The 23,740-nt window shown below is 42.3% G+C and overlaps 1 protein-coding gene across 3 annotated transcripts; it reads right to left on the reverse strand.

The window, feature by feature from the left end:
- Positions 1-342: 342 nt before the first annotated feature.
- Positions 343-23,740, reverse strand: LOC139531969 (very-long-chain (3R)-3-hydroxyacyl-CoA dehydratase 1-like). Of its 3 annotated transcripts, none has more exons than XM_071329016.1 (7): positions 23,547-23,740; positions 14,496-14,613; positions 14,078-14,096; positions 13,893-13,981; positions 13,542-13,663; positions 2,936-3,052; positions 343-2,485 (listed from the first exon to the last, which is right to left on the reverse strand). In XM_071329016.1, exons 1-7 carry the CDS (start codon positions 23,663-23,665, stop codon positions 2,407-2,409), a joined length of 663 nt encoding a protein of 220 aa, XP_071185117.1. In that variant the 5' UTR covers positions 23,666-23,740; the 3' UTR covers positions 343-2,406. The 3 variants fall into 3 exon arrangements, with proteins under 3 accessions (XP_071185117.1, XP_071185116.1, XP_071185114.1); XM_071329015.1 differs by having other exon boundaries at positions 2,874-3,052; positions 13,542-13,657; positions 23,547-23,739; XM_071329013.1 differs by having other exon boundaries at positions 2,874-3,052; positions 23,547-23,735.

Genomic DNA, 23,740 nt, shown 5'->3' on the forward strand with positions numbered 1-23,740 from the left:
ATTCACGGTAAACACTGCATATGTCGGCTCAATCGGAAATTACCTTTAAATTTCTATATGTCGTGGAATCTGTAAAGCTATATCATATGATCTGGCGGTTGAACACCTATCCAGATGTTGCGAGTTCTGGCAGTGTAATATAGTCAGGCGAGAACACAGCACGTCTCTCGTACTGGAGATCTTGCCAGAGGTCTCATTTGCCTCTATGGTGCTAGGAAGTTGGTTCCATCCTTGGATCCACGTTTTTGTACTTACACTTATAAGATACTGTACTGCATCTTCACATGTACTGTACATTTGTGGCTGGAAAAATAATAATTGTCCAGTGATTTTTGACATTGAGTTTTATTGTTTCTTTCTTGTCTAACCCTGATTCATAGCATTATGTCAATTAATTCAGTACACTGTAGCACGGGGCCCGATATCACAGTGCATACAATTCGATGAACACGTCAAGTTGTACATCTTTTCCCCAAAACATTTCACATTCTGTTTTCCGTTCCTATCTCCATTCCACTTTCCAGTTTCTCCTTCAGCTGCACAGAAGTTTGAAACGATCTGACACAGTAGCACCTTTTAGTAGAGGGAATCTAACACTAACGACCAGTACAATACCAACCAGGACAATGGGATCCTGAACACAGATTTTTAAACATAAAGAACAAAACAGTGACTAACTGAAGACTGTGAGAGCTCAGAAATAATTTCTCTCTTATCTTCTGTCTTCTAAGTTGGCTTGAACTTTTAAAAAAACAAGCGCTTTTCTGTAGTTGTAACCTTGTTTAAGATGCACACTTGTAAATACATTTGACTGAGCTCTTGGTAAACATTAAAGCAACATGTAGAGAACATTAGGAAAACAAGTTTAACATGTTTAAGCAGTCTCAGCTACACCTAAAGTACTAATAACATTCAATACAAGTGTATTACTGCCTTACAAACCATATAATATTGGCAACCAGGTGATATGTGAATAAATTAAGTCATTCTTCAAATGATCCGATCTGTGCATAAAATAGCCTACTAATGTTGCTGTTTCACATTGTTTACAAATAAAGTACAACACACATAAACCAAGGAAGCAGCATATTGCCAAAATGTCTGTTTATTGTCGAGGTATAATACGTCTACGCATAATTGTTTATATATTTTTTTAGCTTGTCTAGTCATTGTTGCCACACGCTATTTCCGTATAAAATCACTGTGGTGGAAAACGCTTATAAATTCTGAAAAAAATAAATAGCCGATTGAGAAAAAAAACTGCTCAGGGGACTCAACGATCATCTCTCCTCCTCCATTCTTCCATATCACCACTTCCTGGTTCCCTTGAACTTCCTCTATCTTGCACTGAAGGTGGGTGCAGTATGTATCTGCTGTGTGGTTGACTCAATGCACAGCAGGCGCCTTCCAGTATTATGTTTTTAGCAGGTGTAGAAGGTAATCAGTGCAGTATTATGTTTTTAGCAGGTGTAGAAGGTAATCAGTGCAGTATTATGTTTTTAGCAGGTGTAGAAGGTAATCAGTGCAGTATTATGTTTTTAGCAGGTGTAGAAGGTAATCAGTGCAGTATTATGTTTTTAGCAGGTGTAGAAGGTAATCAGTGCAGTATTATGTTTTTAGCAGGTGTAGAAGGTAATCAGTGCAGTATTATGTTTTTAGCAGGTGTAGAAGGTAATCAGTGCAGTATTATGTTTTTAGCAGGTGTAGAAGGTAATCAGTGCAGTATTATGTTTTTAGCAGGTGTAGAAGGTAATCAGTGCAGTATTATGTTTTTAGCAGGTGTAGAAGGTAATCAGTGCAGTATTATGTTTTTAGCAGGTGTAGAAGGTAATCAGTGCAGTATTATGCTATCAGGTTGCAGGGTTTCAGTGCAGTATGCTGTGGCCACGCTGGCTGGTGGATTCAGTGCGTTCTCTTTCTGGGGATCTAGATCTCTACACCTGGACAGTGAAGACACAGTGGAACCCACAATGATGGGTGCGCAGCATTATGTTCCAGTTTTGCGATGATAATGATTCCGGCTAGAGATGATATTTATTCATTCTTTCCACAATGATGACTATTCCAGTTCTGTAATGATTCCTCTCGTTGATTGATGAGTTTGGTGATGACTGATTCAGTGATGATTCTGATGACTGTTATTCCTGTTGGGTTATGATTTCTCTCGCAGCACTGTATTTAGTCCAGTTGGGTTATTGTGGTGACTGTGATGTTTAATTCTTTTTCCGTGATTATTACATGGCTTTTCCGGCGATGTTAGTATTCGTCTGACTCTCCCGGTCCATTTTGTTGCATGTGGAGTGCGGTGGAGCGCGGTACCAAAGGTGAATGGATGTGGCGGCAGGGGAGCTGTGCACACTCGCTGTCCCAAAACGAACGCCAGGTGCTGGACTGAGGCGGTTCTACTCATCCTTCTCTACTATGATCTCCCCAAGAAGCACCTTTCTCCTCTGACGGAGCATGTGGAAGTAGAGCTGTGGGAACACTAGGAGAGAGAGAGACGAGGGGAGAGGAGAGAATAGAGCGAGAGCTATTTACCCAACAATCTAAACACTTATCCAGTCCAGATCAATATTTTAACAAAGAGTCTTCAGGGAAGTTCTCAGGGCTGGGATATAGGTGAGTATTGGGTCTAGATCTAGTATCCAACTAGCCATAAAAGACAGAAATGCACTTGAACATAATTTTTGTTAGCTCAAACACTAGGTCCTACTAATTATTCAAAACATCCCGAAAACAATTCCAAATTAACAACAGCGGTCACAAACTACTGAACAATTCTGCTGGTCAAAACAAGAGACCGTGAAGACCCATGAGTAACTAACGTCCACCTATAGGCTGAACATACAAACACGTTGTACGTTGCTGCTTACATGGGATATAGGAGAGCATGACGATAATGAGGAAGTAGTAGTAGTCAAAGGAGACGTTATACTTGTTGGGGAGCCTCATGGACAACATTCCGGTTTTGCGAACATATGGCAGAGCAGTGTAAATGGTCAGGAGTTCTCCGGCCACTCCGAGAGGGTACATGATGATAAACATGTTGTATCTGACAGGGAGAGGAGAGTCATTATTAACACACATAGAGGCATGCACGCACGTATGTACACACATACACACTATTCAGCTCAGGGGCCGTGTAGCAAAGAACAACTGAAAACACAAATTCACACTGTTGGATTACTGCACTGCAAAATGAAGAATTAGGCCACTAATTGGCTGATAACAAAAACATATCAGCTGTCACTTTGGTAATCGAAACACAGTGGTTCCCAACCGTTTTCGGCTACTGTACCACCAACGGAATTTTGCTCTGCTCGGTGTACCCCTGAAGTACACTCTCATGTACATTTCACCAGTAAGCCTATGCTATCATGAGTTTCATAAGTCTTCTCCCCAGTGGTCCTAGTATCCCTGGTTGGGAACCACTGTCTTAACACACCGACACCAGAACAACATTAGACATTAGACTTGCAGTAGGTTATTCTTCACCTTACACTATAAAACATTTATTGTAATTTTTACAATAAATGACTGGCAGCAAAGTAGCCAGTAGTAATTTACTGTACATTTACAGTAAAATACTGGTAGCACAGAAGCCAATAAATTACTGTAGACTTACATGACATTTACTGTAACCACATTTACAGCATATTACTGGAACACCTGACTACATTAACATGCTGTATTTCTAGAATTTACAGTGCATTAATGGAAGCACAGTGGTTAGTAAACTGTTGCAAATTTACAGTGCAGGTAGCTAGTGCCAATGACGAGCAGTATATCTGTTACATGTATTTGATATAGGTATTTCAATACTTTCAATACCCATTTTGTAATTTGTATTTCACTGGCCTGAACTACAATTCATGCAGCCTATTTTGTAAAAGTTTCATTAGAATACATGTATTTTGTATTTTCCAATACAAATGTATATACTTGCAAGTAGCCCGCTTAACTACAACATTCTCAGTAATGATAGCATACTTTTTTTACTTGCTATGACTGTGGTATATTCTTGTTTACCTTACACTGACTGTAAGTCGCTCTGGATAAGAGTGGGGGTGGCAGGTAGCCTAGTAGATAGAGCGTTGGGCCAGCAACCGAAAGGTTGCTCAGATTGAATCCCCGAGCTGACAAGGTAAAAATTGTGCGTTCTGCCCCTGAACAAGGCCAGCATGCCGGAGTCACCTCTTCACTGTTGACGTTGAGACTGGTGTTTTGCTGGTACTCTTTAATGAAGCTGCCAGTTGAGGACTTGTGAGGCGTCTGTTTCTCAAACTAGACACTCTAATGTACTTGTCCTCTTGCTCAGTTGTGCACCGGGGCCTCCTACTCCTCTTTCTATTCTGGTTAGAGCCAGTTTGCGCTGTTTTGTGAAGGGAGTAGTATACAGTGTTGTACCAGATCTTCAGTTTCTTGGCAATTTCTCGCATGGAATAGCCTTAATTTCTCAGAACAAGAATAGACTGACAAGTTTCAGAAGAAAGTTCTTTGTTTCTGGCCATTTTTAGCCTGTAATCAAACGCACAAATGCTGATGCTCAAGTAGTCTAAAGAAGGACAGTTTTATTGCTTCTTTAAATCAGGACAACACTTTTCAGCTGTGCTAACATAATTGCAAAAGGGTTTTCTAATGATCAATTCGCCTTTTAAAATGATAAACTTGGATTAGCTAACACAAAGTGCCATTGGAACACAGGAGTGATGGTTGCTGTTAATGGGCCTCTGTACACCTATGTAGATATTTTAAAAAAATATCTGCCGTTTTCAGCTACAATAGTCATTTAGAACATTAACAATGTCTACACTGTATTTCTGATCAATTTGATGTTATTTTAAATGGGAAAAAAAAGTGATTCTCTTTCAAAAACAAGGACATTTCTAGGTGACCCCAAACATTTGAACGGTAGTGTGTGTGTATATATATATATGAGTGTGCGACTGTTTATTTTACATTTTTATAGCTTACTGTTTATTCACCGTTAGTCAGCCTCTATACTAAATTATTTTCTCTGGGTGTGCGCCAGTTCATGCTTTTTATTAGACAATTGTATTTTAAGAAAATTACAGCAATTGCTATAAGTGAATATGTAATTACATATTACAGCATACCAATAAATATTTGGTGTCTCATATCACTTGCAGAGGCCTTACTTAACAAAGGCTTCTAAACTGGTAGGGACTACAGGACAAAAGGACATGGCTAAACACTCACCCATTAAAGGTTTGAGACTTGCTGTCACTCTGACCTGTCCCCTATATACATTAATTGTTAGGGAAGTACTACCACATACCACTTAAATTGGTACAGCATTCTCACTAACGGGTGAAACAAGTATGGCTTCTTACAAGGCACACTTCAATGTGTTAATGAGCCACAACAAAACCATAGACTCACTAAAGGTTTTTAGCACTCCAAAATTACAGTATTGTACTGTATTCCGTGGGGGTGGTTCTGAATTACAGTAAGTTACTGGTAGCACAGTAGCCAGTAATTACTGTAGATTTACAGGAAAAGGTTTTTAGATTTAAAAAATACAGTATGGTAGTGTATTCTCGTACTGAATTACAGTAAATTACTGGCAGCACAGTAGCCAGTAAGTTACTGTAGATTTACAAGACAAATACAAAAAAATATGGTATGGTACTGTATTTGGTGGGGTACCGCATTCTTAATAATTGGTGCAACAAGGCACGCCTCAAAATATGTTAATGAGCCAGAGATTATTTTCGCCGCCCACAACATTTTTCCACAATTCACAGTTTGCTGCTGTAAATATACAGAAAGACATGTAACACAGTACTGTAAAATGCTATTGTAATTTTACAGGAGTGTAGCAGAATGCCATTTAGCCCCCATAATGTATTTCTCATTACAGTACTGTACTATAGAATTATAGTAGCTAATTGTTAAAGTTTTGCTGTAAATTTACAGCAATTTGTTACAGTGTAGCTTTATGCAATGTCAACTATGGCGGTGTCCCAAATGGCTCCCTATTCCCTATATAGTGCACTACTTTTGATCAGGGCCCATATACGGCTCTAGGAATAGTGTGTCATTTGGAATGTCCCAAAAGGATCAGCTCCATTAATGATTTTCAAAGTGTTTTAACATTATTTTATTTCTGCACGTCATGAACAATTATTTAAAAATTCTGCACATCATGAGAAATTACCGGTATTCAAACACTGTGGCGCTGTTTCCCGGACACAGATTAAGCCTAGTCCCGGACTTAAAAACACTTTCAATGGAGATGTTTAAAGTCCCAGTGCAGTTTAGAACGCGATTTCCACACCATGAGGTTGGAATAATACTGTGAAATTGTGAATACATTTTGGTGTAAGAGCTGTTTGAAAAGACTGCCTGAAATTTCAGTTTGTTTTGGAGGGATGGAATTTTCACCAGGCGGCAAATTAGTTAGGCCAATAAGAAAGAGAGTTCCAAACCTCTCTGCCAATAACAGCTAGTGTTCTGTTTTCCCCTCCTCACCAGGCCACTCCCAGACAGTCCTAACAAAATTGTTGCTTGTGAAATTGCTCTTTGCCAAGAAGCTATTTTTGACCATTTTAATTTAAAACATGTCACAGTAAGGTACTTAATTGTTACCCAGAAATTATTTGATATTGAGATAAAAACGGCTGCATTGGTTAATAATCAACCCAGAAATATTTATTTTATAACACCACTGTATTCTATTCCAAAAGGGTACAAAAATGTAGGGGAAAACAAACCAGTCGGTTATCAAAGGAGAGGGATCTATATATGTGGAGACGGCGGTGCGTAAGAATCCTGAATTTACTCAATAACGTGGCGGCGGTACTGGGGAGTGTCTCGGAGGATGTGAGAGAAATGTTGGGCGAGCATTCCATGCCCAAAACAGATGGTCTTAAAAACAGGAGCAGCTGAATATGAGCCCCTCTCCCCCCCTGTGTGGGCCTGGCTGCTCCCCTCCCTGTGTAAATTAACCCCTTAGAACACTTGGAGGGGAATGGGGAAAGGGGGAGGACAAGAGAGGGGGAGAACGGGAGCTAAACTAACTGATCAAGACAAGGGAAGCAAACCTGCAAACCAAAGAGACCTGTCGTACATGTAAAAAAAAATATATTGAATGAACCGTACTGCGGTCACAGGAACAAGACCTGACTTGCTGAAGTCACTGAAAAAGCAGGAGTCTCATTGTCACCCCACTTCATAGCCACTGCACAGCCAATAAACGGTGTATGTCTCTAATCAAATTTTTAGACATTCATATTTTGAACGGAAAGAAGCATGCTCTTAGCAATAGGATCCCAGGACTATGGGTCGGTCGGATTGCTTCCCACGTGTGTAGTCTGCATTCTTCCCCAGTGCTCACATTTCATATGAGGGCCCTCAGATATGCGAGGCTGACAGTTACACATCACTACTGCTCCTGATAGGCCCACGTTATGTCACCAGTCTGCTGACAGCGGCAGTAAATAGAGGTTTTTATGAGTGTCGTGTATAATGACAGACATGAGAAATTGGCATTTTTACTACAGCACTGCTTAGCTGTTGGACTGGGGTCTAACAGACACCTGACCCCCTGTCATCATCAGCTGATGCCATGTGTTAAAGTACACACATTTAAATAGTACTAGTATCTCCTACTTCCGGCGCCGAAAAGTGATGGCCGCCTCGCTTCGCGTTCCTTGGAAAATATGCAGTATTTTGTTTTTTTATGTGTTATTTCTTACATCGGTACCCCAGGTAATCTTAGGTTTCATTACATACAGTCGGGAGGAACTACTGAATATACGATTAACGTCAACTCATCATCGTTCCTACCAGGAATATGACTTTCCCGAAACGGATCCAGTGTTTTGCCTTCCACCCAATACAATGGATCTGATCCCAGCCGGCGACCCTGTGCGACGCTGAAAAAGGGGCAAACGAGGCGGTCTCGTGGTCAGGCTTCGGAGACGGGCACATCGCGCTCCACTCCCTAGCATACTACTCGCCAATGTCCAGTCTCTTGACAATAAGGTTGATGAAATCCGAGCACGGGTAGCATTCCAGAGAGACATCAGGGATTGCAACGTGCTCTGCTTCACGGAAACATGGCTAACTCAAGGGACGCTAACGGAGTCGGTGCAGCCAGCTGGTTTCTTCATGCATCGCGCCGACAGAAACAAACATCTTTCCGGTAAGAAGAGGGGCGGGGGGGTATGCCTTATGATTAACGAGAAGTGGTGTGATCATCATAACAACACACAGGAACTCAAGTCATTCTGTTCACCTGATCTAGAACTCCTCACAATCAAATGTCGACCGCATTATCTACCAAGGGAATTCTCTTCAATCATAATCACAGCCGTATATATTCCCCCCCAAGCAGACACATCGATGGCCCTGAACGAACTTTATCTGACTCTTTGTAAACTGGAAACCACACACCCTGAGGCTGCATTCATCGTAGCTGGGGATTTTAACAAGGCTAATCTAAGAACAAAACTCCCTAAATTCTATCAGCATATCGATTGTGCTACCAGGGCTGGAAAAACCCTAGATCATTGTTATACTAATTTCCGCGACGCATATAAGGCCCTCCCCCGCCCCCCTTTCGGAAAAGCTGACCACGACTCCATTTTGTTGATTCCAGCCTACAAACAGAAACTCAAACAACAAGCTCCCGCGCTCAGGTCTGTTCAACGCTGGTCCGACCAATCTGAATCCACGCTTCAAGACTGCTTCGATCACGCGGATTGGAATATGTTCCGCATCGCGTCCAACAACAATATTGACGAATATGCTGATTCGGTGAGCGAGTTCATTAGGAAGTGCATTGACGATGTCGTACCCACAGCAACGATTAAAACATTCCCAAACCAGAAACCGTGGATTGACGGCAGCATTCGCGTGAAACTGAAAGCGCGAACCACTGCTTTTAACCAGGGCAAGGTGACCGGAAGCATGACCGAATACAAACAGTGTAGCTATTCTCTCCGCAAGGCAATCAAACAGGCTAAGTCCCAGTACAGAGACAAAATCGAGTCGCAATTCAACAGCTCAGACACAAGAGGTATGTGGCAGGGTCTACAGTCAATCACGGATTACAAAAAGAAAACCAGCCCCGTCGCGGACCAGGATGTCTTGCTCCCAGACAGGCTAAACAACTTTTTTGCCCGCTTTGAGGACAATACAGTGCCACTGACACGGCCCCCTACCAAAACCTGCGGGCTCTCCTTCACTGCAGCCGAGGTGAGTAAAACATTTAAACGTGTTAACCCTCGCAAGGCTGCAGGCCCAGACGGCATTCCCAGCCGCGTCCTCAGAGCATGCGCAGACCAGCTGGCTGGTGTGTTTACGGACATATTCAATCAATCCTTATCCCAGTCTGCTGTTCCCACATGCTTCAAGAGGGCCACCATTGTTCCTGTTCCCAAGAAAGCTAAGGTAACTGAGCTAAACGACTACCGCCCCGTAGCACTCACTTCCGTCATCATGAAGTGCTTTGAGAGACTAGTCAAGGACCATATCACCTCCACCCTACCGGACACCCTAGACCCACTCCAATTTGCTTACCGACCCAATAGGTCCACAGACGACGCAATCGCAACCACACTGCACACTGCCCTAACCCATCTGGACAAGAGGAATACCCATGTGAGAATGCTGTTCATCGATTACAGCTCAGCATTTAACACCATAGTACCCTCCAAACTCGTCATCAAGCTCGAGACCCTGGGTCTCGACCCCGCCCTGTGCAACTGGGTCCTGGACTTCCTGACGGGCCGCCCCCAGGTGGTGAGGGTAGGTAACAACATCTCCACCCCGCTGATCCTCAACACTGGGGCCCCACAAGGGTGCGTTCTGAGCCCTCTCCTGTACTCCCTGTTCACCCACGACTGCGTGGCCATGCACGCCTCCAACTCAATCATCAAGTTTGCGGATGACACTACAGTGGTAGGCTTGATTACCAACAACGACGAGACGGCCTACAGGGAGGAGGTGAGGGCCCTCGGAGTGTGGTGTCAGGAAAATAACCTCACACTCAACGTCAACAAAACAAAGGAGATGATTGTGGACTTCAGGAAACAGCAGAGGGAGCACCCCCCTATCCACATCGACGGGTCAGTAGTGGAGAAGGTGGAAAGTTTTAAGTTCCTCGGTGTACACATCACGGACAAACTGAATTGGTCCACCCACACAGACAGCGTTGTGAAGAAGGCGCAGCAGCGCCTCTTCAACCTCAGGAGGCTGAAGAAATTCGGCTTGTCACCAAAAGCACTCACAAACTTCTACAGATGCACAATCGAGAGCATCCTGTCGGGCTGTATCACCGCCTGGTACGGCAACTGCTCCGCCCACAACCGTAAGGCTCTCCAGAGGGTAGTGAGGTCTGCAGAACGCATCACCAGGGGCAAACTACCTGCCCTCCAGGACACCTACACCACCCGATGTCACAGGAAGGCCATAAAGATCATCAAGGACAACAACCACCCAAGCCACTGCCTGTTCACCCCGCTATCATCCAGAAGGCGAGGTCAGTACAGGTGCATCAAAGCAGGGACCGAGAGACTGAAAAACAGCTTCTATCTCAAGGCCATCAGACTGTTAAACAGCCACCACTAACATTTAGCGGCCGCTGCCAACATACTGACTCAACTCCAGCCACTTTAAAAATGGGAATTGATGGAAATTATGTAAAAATGTACCACTAGCCACTTTAAACTATGCCACTTTATGTTTACATACCCTACAGTACTCATCTCATATGTATATACCGTACTCTATACCATCTACTGCATCTGCCATGCCGTTCTGTACCACCACTCATTCATATATCTTTATGTACATATTCTTTATCCCTTTACACTTGTGTGTGTGTGTAAGGTAGTAGTTGTGGAATTGTTAGGTTAGATTACTTGTTGGTTATTACTGCATTGTCGGAACTAGAAGCACAAGCATTTCGCTACACTCACATTAACATCTGCTAACCATGTGTATGTGACTAATAAAATTTGATTTGATTTGATTTAGATTGGGGGTTTTTGGCTTCCATTGCGGAATTGTCTTGAGTGCTATATATGTATATGTTTTATTTTTTTGAAGATTCAATAAATACTCATAAGGTTTTAAATGGAACCTGTAAGGTGCTATAAATAACCCTAAGGTTCTATAAAGAAACATAAAAAAAAGCTTCTATATAGCAACATAAAAAAAGGGTTCCACTATGGTAACAACCATTTTTGGGGCTATATACAGTAGAATCCTTTTTTTAATGGCTCTTTATAGGAGAATGTTCATACAAAATAACCTCTCAATCTTAAAATTCCATGTGATATTATTATGTTAACTGACGATTTGAATCAAGAAAGCTACCTTTGGAACAGCTGGGGGTCCCCGAGAAGAGAATTGACAGCCACTGACTGATTTAGTCAACCATTCTTAATTGACACAAGGCCATACATGAGTCTTTCACAAAACACTGTCACTAGCCATAGTGATATATAATATTTAATTGCGTAACACAACACATTACATTAGATCAACTGGAATGAAACTCTCACTCACGGTTGCACAAAAAGAGCTGTGAGCCGCCTCCACTACCTTTTAATTATCACTAAAAGAGCAAAGAATCCTTTTGTGCACTGTAAAGAACCATTGAAGGGCTCAAAATGGTTGCGTGAGTCATTATGGTTCCACATAAAACCATCACCCTTACCAAATAACCCCACGTTTTTTTGTGTGTAGTTGTTTGCGTATGTCTGAGACTGAAGCGCAGATCTGGGTTGAAATACTACACTGAACTAAAATATAAATGCAACATGTAAAGTGTTGGTCCCATGTTTCATGAGCTGAAATAAAAGATCTCAGAAATTTTCCAACCGCACCAAAATATTATTTCTCTCAAATTCTGTGCTGAAATTCATTTACATCCCTGTAAGTGAGCATTTCTCCTTTGCCAAGATAATCCATCCACCTGACAGGTGTGGCATATCAAAAAGCTGATTAAACAGCATGATCGTTACACAGGTGCACCTTGTGCTGGGGACAATAAAAGGCCACTCTAAAATGTGCAGTTTTGACACATAACACAATGCCACAGTCTCATGTTTTGAGGGAGCGTGCAATTGGCATGCTGACTGCAGGAATGTCCACCAGAGCGACTTCATCTCGGGACTAACAACACCCGTGCCAATATATCCTCCAAACACCAGCTTCTTGGGCATTATCACTTAAATACATTACACCCAGCCAATAAAAAAAGTTATCCTTTATGACATTGAGGATAATGTCACTCTTCTCTTGACCAGGACCCCAAAGTATCAAGCGTCTCAGAGTAGGAGTGCTGATATAGGATCAGCTCCCCGCTGTCCAAGTCCAGTGCCTTGCAAAAGTATTCATCCCCCTTGGCGTTTTTGCTATTTTGTTGCATTACAACCTGTAATTTAAATTTATTTTTATGTGGATTTCATGTAATGCACATACAAAAAATAGTCCAAATTGGTGAAGTGAAATGAAAAAAATTACTTGTTTAAAATTAAAAACGAAGAAGGGGTGCGTGCATCCACTAAGCAAGGGGTACCACCAAGCAAGTGGCACCATGAAGACCAAGGAGTGCTCCAAACAGGTCAGGGACAAAGTTGTGAAGAAGTACAGATTAGGGTTGGGTTATAAAAAAATATTCAAAACTTTGAACATCCCACAGAGCACCATTAAATCCATTATTAAAGAAATGGAAAGAATATGGCACCACAACAAACCTGCCAAGAGAGGGCCGCCCACCAAAACTCACAGACCAGGCAAGGAGGGCATTAATCAGTGAAGTAACAAAGAGACCAAAGATAACCCTGAAGGAGCTGCAAAGCTCCACAGCGGAGATTGGAGTATCTGTCCATAGGACCACTTTAAGCCATACACTCCACAGTGTTGGGCTTTACGGAAGAGTGTCCAGAAAAAAGCCATTGCTTAAAGAAAAAAATCTTACCCATTGTGAAAACTGATCCTTGATGAGCATAGAGATGCTTGATACATATGGCACGGAATAAATCAGAATCCCTGCACTGATAGTGTCACCACATTTTCTCCAATCTCTGATCTGAATGCTTATCAATGCCTGATCACCTCCCATGTAATCCATCAATTACCCATAACCGTCTCCTAGCGCATAAATCAAAGTGATAATGCCAGAGTACTAAGCGTTAGCAATTAGGTCAACCAACGTCCATAGAGAATGGCTAACAAGGTGCTAATCAATAAACAACACACTCATGCTGATCACATGCTGTATGGTTATGAGCAAGGAGATACCTTCCCCAGGCTACTACTGTATTCCCTGTGACATCACAATACTGATGTGAAACCAGTCTGTCTGTAGTGGGAAGCATGCCACGGCAAACACCAATCAAACCAGACCAACATTCCAAGAACTGCGACAGCCCCGGACACCCCTGGGCGTTTGCATGCAGCTTGCTGATGCTGAGAACGCTCGGCATCAGCAAGGTGCACGTAAACGCCCTGGACCAGAGCTACCCAAAACCCAGCCCTCCCATCCCCATCCCCATCTCCACCTGGCCCATTTGATGAAGTATGGCAGGTGGTTGAGCAGATTGAATGTATAGAAGGAATATCTGGTAATCTCTGTAAACGTCCAAACGGCCAAGAAGAGGATTACACTTTCTTCGTTCTGGATCTTCCAACAAAGAACGGAACAAAACAAGGAGGGAGAAGATAGTTAACACTTAAGGGGGTCCATGTTGAACAGTAGGACACTACTACAGTTGGCCGCCAGGGGGGTCAGCTTTCCGTTCCCCAATCCTAAACTTAACCATTATTGGGGAAAATGCTAAACTGAACCAAGACCAGTGTCTCTGGGGAACTTCACCTCACACCAACTCCAACTCCATAAATGAGATAGTCACCTGTTTGATGCTGTTGGTGATGAACCACACCATGAAGATTCGTGAACATACTTGAACCCCGGTCACAATTACAGAGGTCCTCACGATTCCTATACGACAAGAACCATGGAAATCAACATTAACGTCAGAAGTAGGAGATCTGGTTATATTCACATTGCATGGTTGTCATTCAAGACCATACATACCGATTGCACAATGCACCACCTGAAAGACAACAAATAAGAATCAGTGACTCGTGGCCTTGGGTGGTCTAGCGGTCTAAGCCGCTGCCTCTGGAGTACATGTATGATATACCGCTGCCAGCATGTATTAGAATCCGGCCCATTGCACTTTTAGAACTCCATGTTTCTCTAACGCATAACCAAACAAAATACTTAAAAAACAGAATCAGGTGAATTATCTCTTCTCACTTCTTAGTATTAACCAAGGATCTCAGTATCAAAGCTCAGCTTCAGAGTATTTAAAGCTCACATTAGAAGGATCTTACCAATCATTTCAGCGTTTAACTGTTTTATAATCTGTTTTCATGGAACACTTTGAGACGAGTGTGTGTTTGTGTGAATGTGGCTACTAGTGAACTATGATGATATTTCAGAAACTCACCTCAACTAACGCAATGGTCTGGAAAAACTTGAGTGTCCTTGCTATACTTTTGTACAGACCCTTGTGTGTGCCTTTCTGGACGTAGAAGCGCATCATTGCCATAGCCAAAACCAGCCACCTGGAAAAGAGACAATATTTACAACATCTGAAACGACTTTAATGCTAAATACAGTTTAAGTGTGCATGAGAAGGACAAAGATTACTTAATAGATACACTATATATACAAAAGTCTGTGTATAAAATCGAGCACACAGCCCTGCAATCTCCATAGACAAACATTGGTAGTAGAATGTCCTTACTAAAGAGCTCCGTGACTTTCAATGTGGCACCATCATAGGATGCCACCTTTTCAACAAGTCAGTTTGTCACGTTTCTTCCCTGCTAAAGCTGCCCCGGTCAACTGTAAGTGCTGTTATTGTGAAGTGGAAACGTCTAGGAGAAACAACGGCTCAGCCGTGAAGTGGTAGGCCACACAAGCTCACAGAACGGGACCAGTGAGAGTTGAAGTGCCTAAAAATGTTTTGTCCTCGGTTGCAACACTCACTAACGCGTTCCAAACTGCCCCCGGAAGAAACATCAGCACAAGAACTGTTCAACGGGAGCTTCATAAAATGGGTTTCTATGGCCGAGCAGCCGCACACAAGCCTAAGATCACCATGTGCAATGCCAAGCGCCGGCTGGAGTGATGTAAAGCTCGCCACCATTGGATTCTGAAGCTGTGGAAATGCGCTCTCTGGAGTGATGAATCACGCTTTACCATCTGGCTGTCCGACAGATGAATCTGGGTTTGGCGGATGCCAGGAGAACGCTACCTGCCCTAATGCATAGTGCCAACTGTAAAGTTTGGTGGAGGAGGAATAATGGTCTGGGGCTGTTTTTCATGGTAGATCCAGTGAAGGGAAATCTTAATGCTACAGCATACAATGACATTCTAGACAATTCTGTGCTTCCAACTTTGCGGCAACAGTTTGGGGAAAGCCCTTTCCTGTTTTAGTATGACAATGACCCCATGCACAAAGCGAGGTCCATACAGAAATTGTTTGTCAAGATCGGTGTGGAAGAACTTGACTGACCTGGAACGCCGACTGCGAGCCAGACCTACTCGCCCAACATCCGTGCTCGACCTCACTAATGCTCTTGTGGCAGAATGGAAACAAGTCCCGGCAGCAATGTTCCAACATCTAGTGGAAAGCCTTCCCAGAAGAGTGGATGCTGTTATAGCATATTAATGCCCATGACTTTGGAATGAGATGTTCACTGATGTATTGTACCACTTTAGAGTTAGAGCTCAAAAGTTATTGGTTCAATCACTTTGTTCCCATAGTTAAGGTTGGGGTTTTTAGCTTTTTCGGTCTCAACTTTTATGACCTAACCTACTTGTGTGTGATTGTTGACCTATGTAGTTTTCCAGTACTATTGTCAGCAAGTAGCATTGACACCAGCTAAACTTGTATGCCTCATCACCAATGATGCGTCCCAAATGGCACCATATTCCTCACATAGACCACTACTTCTGACCAGGGCTCTAGTCAAAAGTAGTGCACTATGTAGTGAATAAGGTGCCATTTGGGACGCATCCACAGCGTCAGTTGGGGAAACAGCAAGGGCCAACTCCCTTCTACACGACATCTAAGGCCTTGTACACACTGCAGGCCTTAATACTCAAATCAGTATTGTTTTTCAAATCCGTTTTGGAGTACTGACTGTCCAAACATCAAGTTACAAGTGATCAAATCAGATGTGTGTTCAGACAACAGTCATTTGCTATCCTGGCTACGCTAGTTGTCATAGTAACAATGTGTGTGCGTGCAGTGGTGTAGGCTGATTGGTGGTGGTGCTCATACTTTTTATCCCTCAGAAGTTATGTAGCAAGCTAAGGTGACAACAATGCCTGCCATGGACGTGTCCGTGACAACAATGCCTGCCATGGACGTGTCCCAGTTGCTTTGAATGTTCAAAAATCATAGTGTAAGAACACTTGAAAGTTGGATCATATCCTTTGAGGCTTTAAAAAAACGAGTCCTTTTTGGCTAGCCACAGCAGTCACTTAACTAGCTAAGGAGCTGTTTCTCGTTCGAGCACATTTGTTTGTAAACAATTAACAAGCTAGTTACCTACCACATGTTCTTGTCAAACTGTCAACAGAGTAGCTACTGTAGCAAGCACTGAGATATGGCAAATAAAATCTAAAAACCACTTGAGGGCAAATATATCAGATTTGTCTATTCAGACGAGTCGCAATGTCAGGAATCACGAAGGTGGTTTGAAATGTGGCTTGAAATATCTGATTGCATGTGTTTTTTGGCTGTTCAGACTGCAGGAAAAATAACAGATTTGAATTGGATATGAATCTTTTTTTTTTGTCACTTCAAATTGCCAATGTGAACAAGACTTTGTCTCTAGCCTGGTACTTCACAATAATCTATTTATACTGTACATCAGTCATTACAGCACAGCTATAAGCCAGACAGAATGTAAACACAGAATGCTTGGAAAAACACTTTTTTGGTTACTACATGATTCCATATGTGTTATTTCATAGTTTTGATGTATTCACTATTATTCTACAATGTAGAAATTAGTACAAATAAAGAAAAACCCTGGAATGAGTCAGTGTGTCCAAACTTTTGGCTGGTACTGTATATGTGAATAATGAATGAACATTTTTCAAGGAAATCACTGAACAATCTGGTGCAGACACCATTTGTATCTACAATGAAGTATGTTTAATATGTAGAGCACTATACTAAATACAATGCGATCTTTATTGGTCTATTACAATCAGGATACAACACAAATATCTCACAGTAATAAAACCAATAGGTCCTTGTGACCTTTCTGTATAATTATGTTTGAATCAAAATACATGTTTTAGTATTTATACTGAGCAAAAATATAAAGGCAACATGTAAAGTGTTGGTCCCATGTTTCATGAGCTGAAATGAAAGATTGCAAAAATGTTCCACACGAACAAAAAGCTTGTTTCTCTCAAATTTTGTGCACGAATATGTTTACATTCCTGTTTGTGAAATTGTTTGTTTTGCCAAGATAATCCATCCACCTAACAGGTGTGGCATGTAAAATTAGCTGATTAAACAGCATGATCATTACACAAGTGCACCTTGTGCTGCGGACAATAAAAGGCCTGTCTAAAATGTGCATTTTTGTCACACAACACAATGCCACAGATGTCTTAAGTTGAGGGAGCATGCAATTGGCATGCTGACTGCAGGAATATCCACCAGAGCTGTTGCCAGAGAATGCAATGTTAATTTCTCTACCATAAGCAGCCTGCAATGTCGTTTTAGAGAATTTGGCAGAACGTCCAACTGGCCTCACAACCGCAGACCACATGTAACCAGGCCAGCCCAGGACCTCCACATCCGGCTTCTTCACCTGCGGGATCGTCTGAAATGAAACTGTGGGTTTGCACAACCGATTAATTTATGCACAAACTGTCAGAAACTGTCTCAGGGAAGCTCATCTGCGTGCTCGTTGTCCTCACCAGGGTTCTGACCTGTCTGCAGTTTGGTGTCGTAACTGACTTGAGTGGGCAAATGCTCACCTTTGAAATAGCCACTGGCATGCTGGAAAAGTGTGCTCTTCGCGGTTTAATCCCTGTTTCAACTGTACTGGGCAGTATGGCGTTGTGTGGTCAATTGTGGCAGTGGGGTTATGGTATGGGCAGGCATAAGCTAAGGACAACGAACACAATTGCATTTTATCGATGGCAATTTGAATGCTGTGAGATACCGTGACGAGATCCTGAGGCCCATTGTAGTGCCATTAATCCGCCGCCATCACCTAATGTTTCAGCATGATAATACACGGCCCCGTGTTGTAAGGATCTGTACTGAAAATGTCCCAGTTCTTCCATGGCCTGCATACTCGCCAGTTATGTCACCCATTGAGCATGTTTGGGATGCTTTGGATCGACATGTATGACAGCGTGTTCCAGTTCCCGCCAATATCCAGCCTCTTCGCACAGCCATTGAAGAGGAGTGGGACAACATTCCACAGGCCACAATCAACAGCCGGATCAACTCTTTGCAAAGGAGATGTGAAGCGCTGCATGAGACAAATGGTGGTCACACCAGATACTGACTGGTTTTCTGATCCACGCCCCTACCTTTTTTTTAGGGTATCTGTGACCAACAGATGCATATCTGTATTTCCATTCATGTGGAATTCATAGATTAGGTCCCAATGAATGTATTTCAATTGACTGATTTTCTTATACAGTATGAACTGAAATTCAGTGAAATCTTTGAAATTGTTGCATGTTGCATTTCATATTTTTGTTCAATGTAATTGTGGGTCCGTTTTGAGGACCATTTAAAGCTAATTATCCATGGCTTTAGTCATGGGTAAAGATCAGGGTAAACAGAGGTGTGAAAGTTCTTGTACAGAACTTACACAGAAGACCAGGGGCTGTATGTATCATTCGGCTCAGAGTAGGAGTGCTGATCTAGGATCAGGTCCTCCCTGTCCATGTACAGTGGGGCAAAAAAGTATTTAGTCAGTCACCAATTGTGCAAGTTCTCCCACTTTAAAAGATGAGAGAGGCCTGTAATTTTCATCATAGGTACACTTCAACTATAACAGACAAAATGAGAAAAAAAAATCCAGAAAATCACATTGTAGGATTTTTTATGAATTTGTTTGCAAATTATGGTGGAAAATAAGTATTTGGTCAATAACAAAAGTTTATCTCAATACTTTGTTATATACCCTTTGTTGGCAATGACAGAGGTCAAACGTTTTCTGTAAGTCTTCACAAGGTTTTCACACACTGTTGCTGGTATTTTGGCCCATTCCTCCATGCAGATCTCCTCTAGAGCAGTGATGTTTTGGGGCTGTTGCTGGGCAACACGGACTTTCAACTCCCTCCAAAGATTTTCTATGGGGTTGAGTTCTGGAGACTGGCTAGGCCACTCCAGGACCTTGAAATGCTTCTTACGAAGCCACTCCTTCGTTGCCCAGGTGGTGTGTTTGGGATCATTGTCATCCTGAAAGACCCAGCCACGTTTCATCTTCAATGCCCTTGCTGATGGAAGGAGGTTTTCACTCAAAATCTCACGATACATGGCCCCATTCATTCTTTCCTTTACACGGATCAGTCGTCCTGGTCCCTTTGCAGAAAAACAGCCCCAAAGCATGATGTTTCTACCCCCATGCTTCACAGTAGGTATGGTGTTCTTTGGATGCAACTCAGCATTCTTTGTCCTCCAAACACGACGAGTTGGGTTTTTACCAAAAAGTTATATTTTGGTTTCATCTGACCATATGACATTCTCCCAATCTTCTTATGGATTATCCAAATGCTCTCTAGCAAACTTCAGACGGGCCTGGACATGTACTGGCTTAAGCAGGGGGACACGTCTGGCACTGCAGGATTTGAGTCCCTGGCGGCGTAGTGTGTTACTGATGGTAGGCTTTGTTACTTTGGTCCCAGCTCTCTGCAGGTCATTCACTAGGTCCCCCCGTGTGGTTCTGGGATTTTTGCTGACCGTTCTTGTGATCATTTTGACCCCACGGGGTGAGATCTTGCGTGGGGCCCCAGATCGAGGGAGATTATCAGTGGTCTTGTATGTCTTCCATTTCCTAATAATTGCTCCCACAGTTGATTTCTTCAAACCAAGCTGCTTACCTATTGCAGATTCAGTCTTCCCAGCCTGGTGCAGGTCTACAATTTTGTTTCTGGTGTCCTTTGACAGCTCTTTGGTCTTGGCCATAGTGGAGTTTGGAGTGTGACTGTTTGAGGTTGTGGACAGGTGTCTTTTATACTGATAACAAGTTCAAACAGGTGCCATTAATACAGGTAACGAGTGGAGGACAGAGGAGCCTCTTAAAGAAGAAGTTACAGGTCTGTGAGAGCCAGAAATCTTGCTTGTTTGTAGGTGATCAAATACTTATTTTCCACCATAATTTGCAAATAAATTCATAAAAAATCCTACAATGTGATTTTCTGGATTTTTTTTCTCATTTTGTCTGTCATAGTTGAAGTGTACCTATGATGAAAATTACAGGCCTCTCTCATCTTTTTAAGTGTTAGAACTTGCACAATTGGTGGCTGACTAAATACTTTTTTGCCCCACTGTAATCTTTATTATTGGGATCTAAAGGGCAAAACTAATCCTAAATCAACACTCCTACCCTGAGACGCTTGATAAATACAGCCCCTTGTTGAGCTTTACAGAGGAAACAGACTGTGCTCCCTTTAAATTCACTAGTCTACTAGGTCAGCTGTGCGATAGATCTCTGTGAAGGTATGTTTCTGAAGGTGTCTAAGGGTCTCGGCATACAGTTGTTCTTTTCCTCTAAAATAGGTAACTTTACAACAACAAAAAATGTTATAGGATCACAAACACACAGTATTAGCAATGATGGAGGCCAAATTACATAATTTCCTCAACCGTGTCCATTATTTCACTAAAGGTCTTTGCAGACTGCACGTCGGATCCAGTCTTTTACGATTATCCGTCACACTGTGCGAGGTTACCAAATTAAAATCTTGATATCAACCTGGCCAGATTGTACAATTCGCTTCATTTCTGTCGTCACATTCTGCGACATTCTACGATTCCAGGTTAGGGTTTGGCCGGGGTAGGCTGTCATTGTAAATAATAATTTGTTCTTAACTGACTTGCCTAGTTAAATAAAAGTTTCAAAAAATATATCTAATAAAGAATTGGCTTGCGCATGTGCCAGCACCAGCAGCACAAGCCTCACTCTCTGCACGAGAAGAGTTCAGAAAAATATATGCATTTTAGAAATAGTTTTCACATATAAACTTTATATGTCCGAACTCGGAAGCGAATAAGCTTCCCCAAAATAACATGGTCGCTGTGGTAGAACGTTTATTTTGATTGCATTTATCAAAATCCCATCAGTAGCCTGATTTCAGATGTGTCATGTAGGCTAAACAAGTTTATTTGGGAAATCGTTCTTCTTTCACAGCATCTGGAACATTTAAATCAAACTATTATATTAATATGACTATTCACAATAATCGTATTGTGTGCATACTCAATGCCGGCCGGGTTCCTATTGGTCAGTCACCGAGATCGGCTTGTAACACCAGTCACACTTACGTCACACGATAAAGACAAACAAATTCTAACACTGACTGAACTTTGTCGCAGCAAGGTAGTGGTTCTTAAATCGGCAGACCTAGACCATCACAATGAACGAGCGTAGACGTTCAACAATCGTTTACGACATAAGAATTTGCCCATGACGTGGACATTTCGTCTGGGACGGCAAAATCGTGGCATAAAAAGGCTAAAATCGCAGTCTGCAAAGGCCTCAAATTGAAATCACAAATTTTTTGTCACATTTTGACGTCCCTCATTTAGATAATTGAAAAATAGCTTGTGTAAGAACACAAGGTGAGAGGAGGGTATCTGCAGGAACCTGTAAATGTGTGTGACTGGTAATTGGTGGAGAGTGAGTGGGAATTTTCTACAATCACACCTTGATTCGGTATTCATGAGTAAACGGGCTCATAGTAGGATTAGTCCTAGGACATTACACGACATCGTCTAAATCCGACGAGGTGTCAAGTGCCCATGTAAATCTCCACCGTTTATGTGACGTTTCAGAGTGTACCTTGAAGTTAAATCAAACTTTGTCAGGGATTAGTGAGACATACACTACTGCCACCACCTGTTATAAAGGGATGTGCTTCTGCTAAACCAGATTGATCTGATACTTTTGCAGCGACTGCTGTAGCCTAGTGGCTACTGTTCAGTGTTTGAGCTCAGGTGCTAGGTCGATGGGTCAAGTGCTCAAGCTGTGCAACAAGTGTATTATCTGTTTGAAGACACAATCTGTTTGAAAAATCAACATCATTTAGGACCTACTGAATACAACCACTTCAGTGTATTACCTGAGAGTACATTACTATTGTATTGCAAATATATGATCTCTGTCTCAGCACAATAATTCATGAGGGTTTATTTGATGCTAATTAAATTAATGGGGTTTAGGACTTGCAAAACGGTTCTGTTACTAACAGTTACTATCATATAAAGATGATTGGATAATATAGGTGTAGGTTAGTGCTATCATTTGGAGAGAAGGGACAAATGTACACACATGATTTAAAATGTCAATGAATAGTTTGATTCCAATAGTCACTATTTTAACAGCTCTTTGACGGTTTGAATCAACATTGGTATATGTTTACTCTGATCATGTACAGGGGCTTAGAACTACCTCAGTGCGCATGTCTCTTGAACTAGGTAACTGAACCTAGTTTTCACACCTTCATGTAATACTAAAATACCCATTATGTGAGTAGCAGACGACGAATGGGAGCTACAGTACAATGAGTGTAAGTGGAGAAAACATGGCTCCAACAGCTCCATAAATGCGCATTTTACGCATATCTCCAAAAAGTGCCATTCTCAGTTTAAGTGACCCAGACCAATGAAAATGAACTTAAGACATCATCAACAGCTTAATAAATCATTGAAAACTTGACAACTATTAAATTAAGTTCGTTTTGTGTGTTCATTACAAGGACTATACGAACACTAAGTGAAATAATTGCGTCATCGCGCCCGCGCACTTTGTAGCGCATAAACTTGCAGTTATTAAAATCTGCTTATTGGGCATTTCACTCGCCCAAACCGAAGCTCCAGTGTCAGTGCGCTGTCTATACTTATCACTGCAACTGTCGAGGTAGTGCTGGGCATGACGCTGACAAAGTGTAATCGACCGTATTTGGAAAGGCTGAACCCGCGCCGGGGGCCGCACTTGTACCGCCGTTATATTCACTAAAAAGATCCACATATTGATTATTTGAGAATTGTCTACTTGGACACCCTACCTATCAAGTCTTTTACATTTATTTTGCTCACTGTTCAAACTTCATGGGCGCTGTCTGTCACTAAATTCGGCAACAGATTGGGCACTTGCACTGTCAGAGACACCGCGGACCTATAAACAGCCACACGCGCTTGCTCACAGCGCTCTGGTGCATAACGAAGTTTTAAGGGAGTGGCTACTTTATAACCAGCGATAGGGCAGAATAATTGACATACCCGGCCGTCATGGCGATGTTGTAAAATGTAAGCCATGCGACAGCGATGGCACTTTTCGTCCTCTTCTTGTTGTTGTTTTCTTTCTCTTCAACCGAGCCGTCCTCCTCCGTGGACGCCATGGTACGTACGGGGGACAGAGTGGGAAAGTCAGAAACGCTGCGCAAGCGCGATTTGGGGCAGCAGGGTCATGCATC

The sequence above is a fragment of the Salvelinus alpinus genome, chromosome 10 (assembly GCF_045679555.1).
Source record: "Salvelinus alpinus chromosome 10, SLU_Salpinus.1, whole genome shotgun sequence".
Classification (NCBI taxonomy): domain Eukaryota; kingdom Metazoa; phylum Chordata; class Actinopteri; order Salmoniformes; family Salmonidae; genus Salvelinus; species Salvelinus alpinus.

Excerpts from the sequence above, each read along its gene's own strand:
- LOC139531969 (XM_071329013.1), bottom strand. The coding sequence starts at position 23,665 with ATGGCGTCCACGGAGGAGGACGGCTCGGTTGAAGAGAAAGAAAACAAC. Across the intron at positions 13,664-13,892 it reads TCACCAACAGCATCAAACAG|ATCCAGAACGAAGAAAGTGT; the intron begins GTGACTATCTCA and ends CTTTGTTGGAAG. Across the intron at positions 3,053-13,541 it reads TACTTCATCAAATGGGCCAG|ATACAACATGTTTATCATCA; the intron begins GTGGAGATGGGG and ends TCTCCCTGTCAG.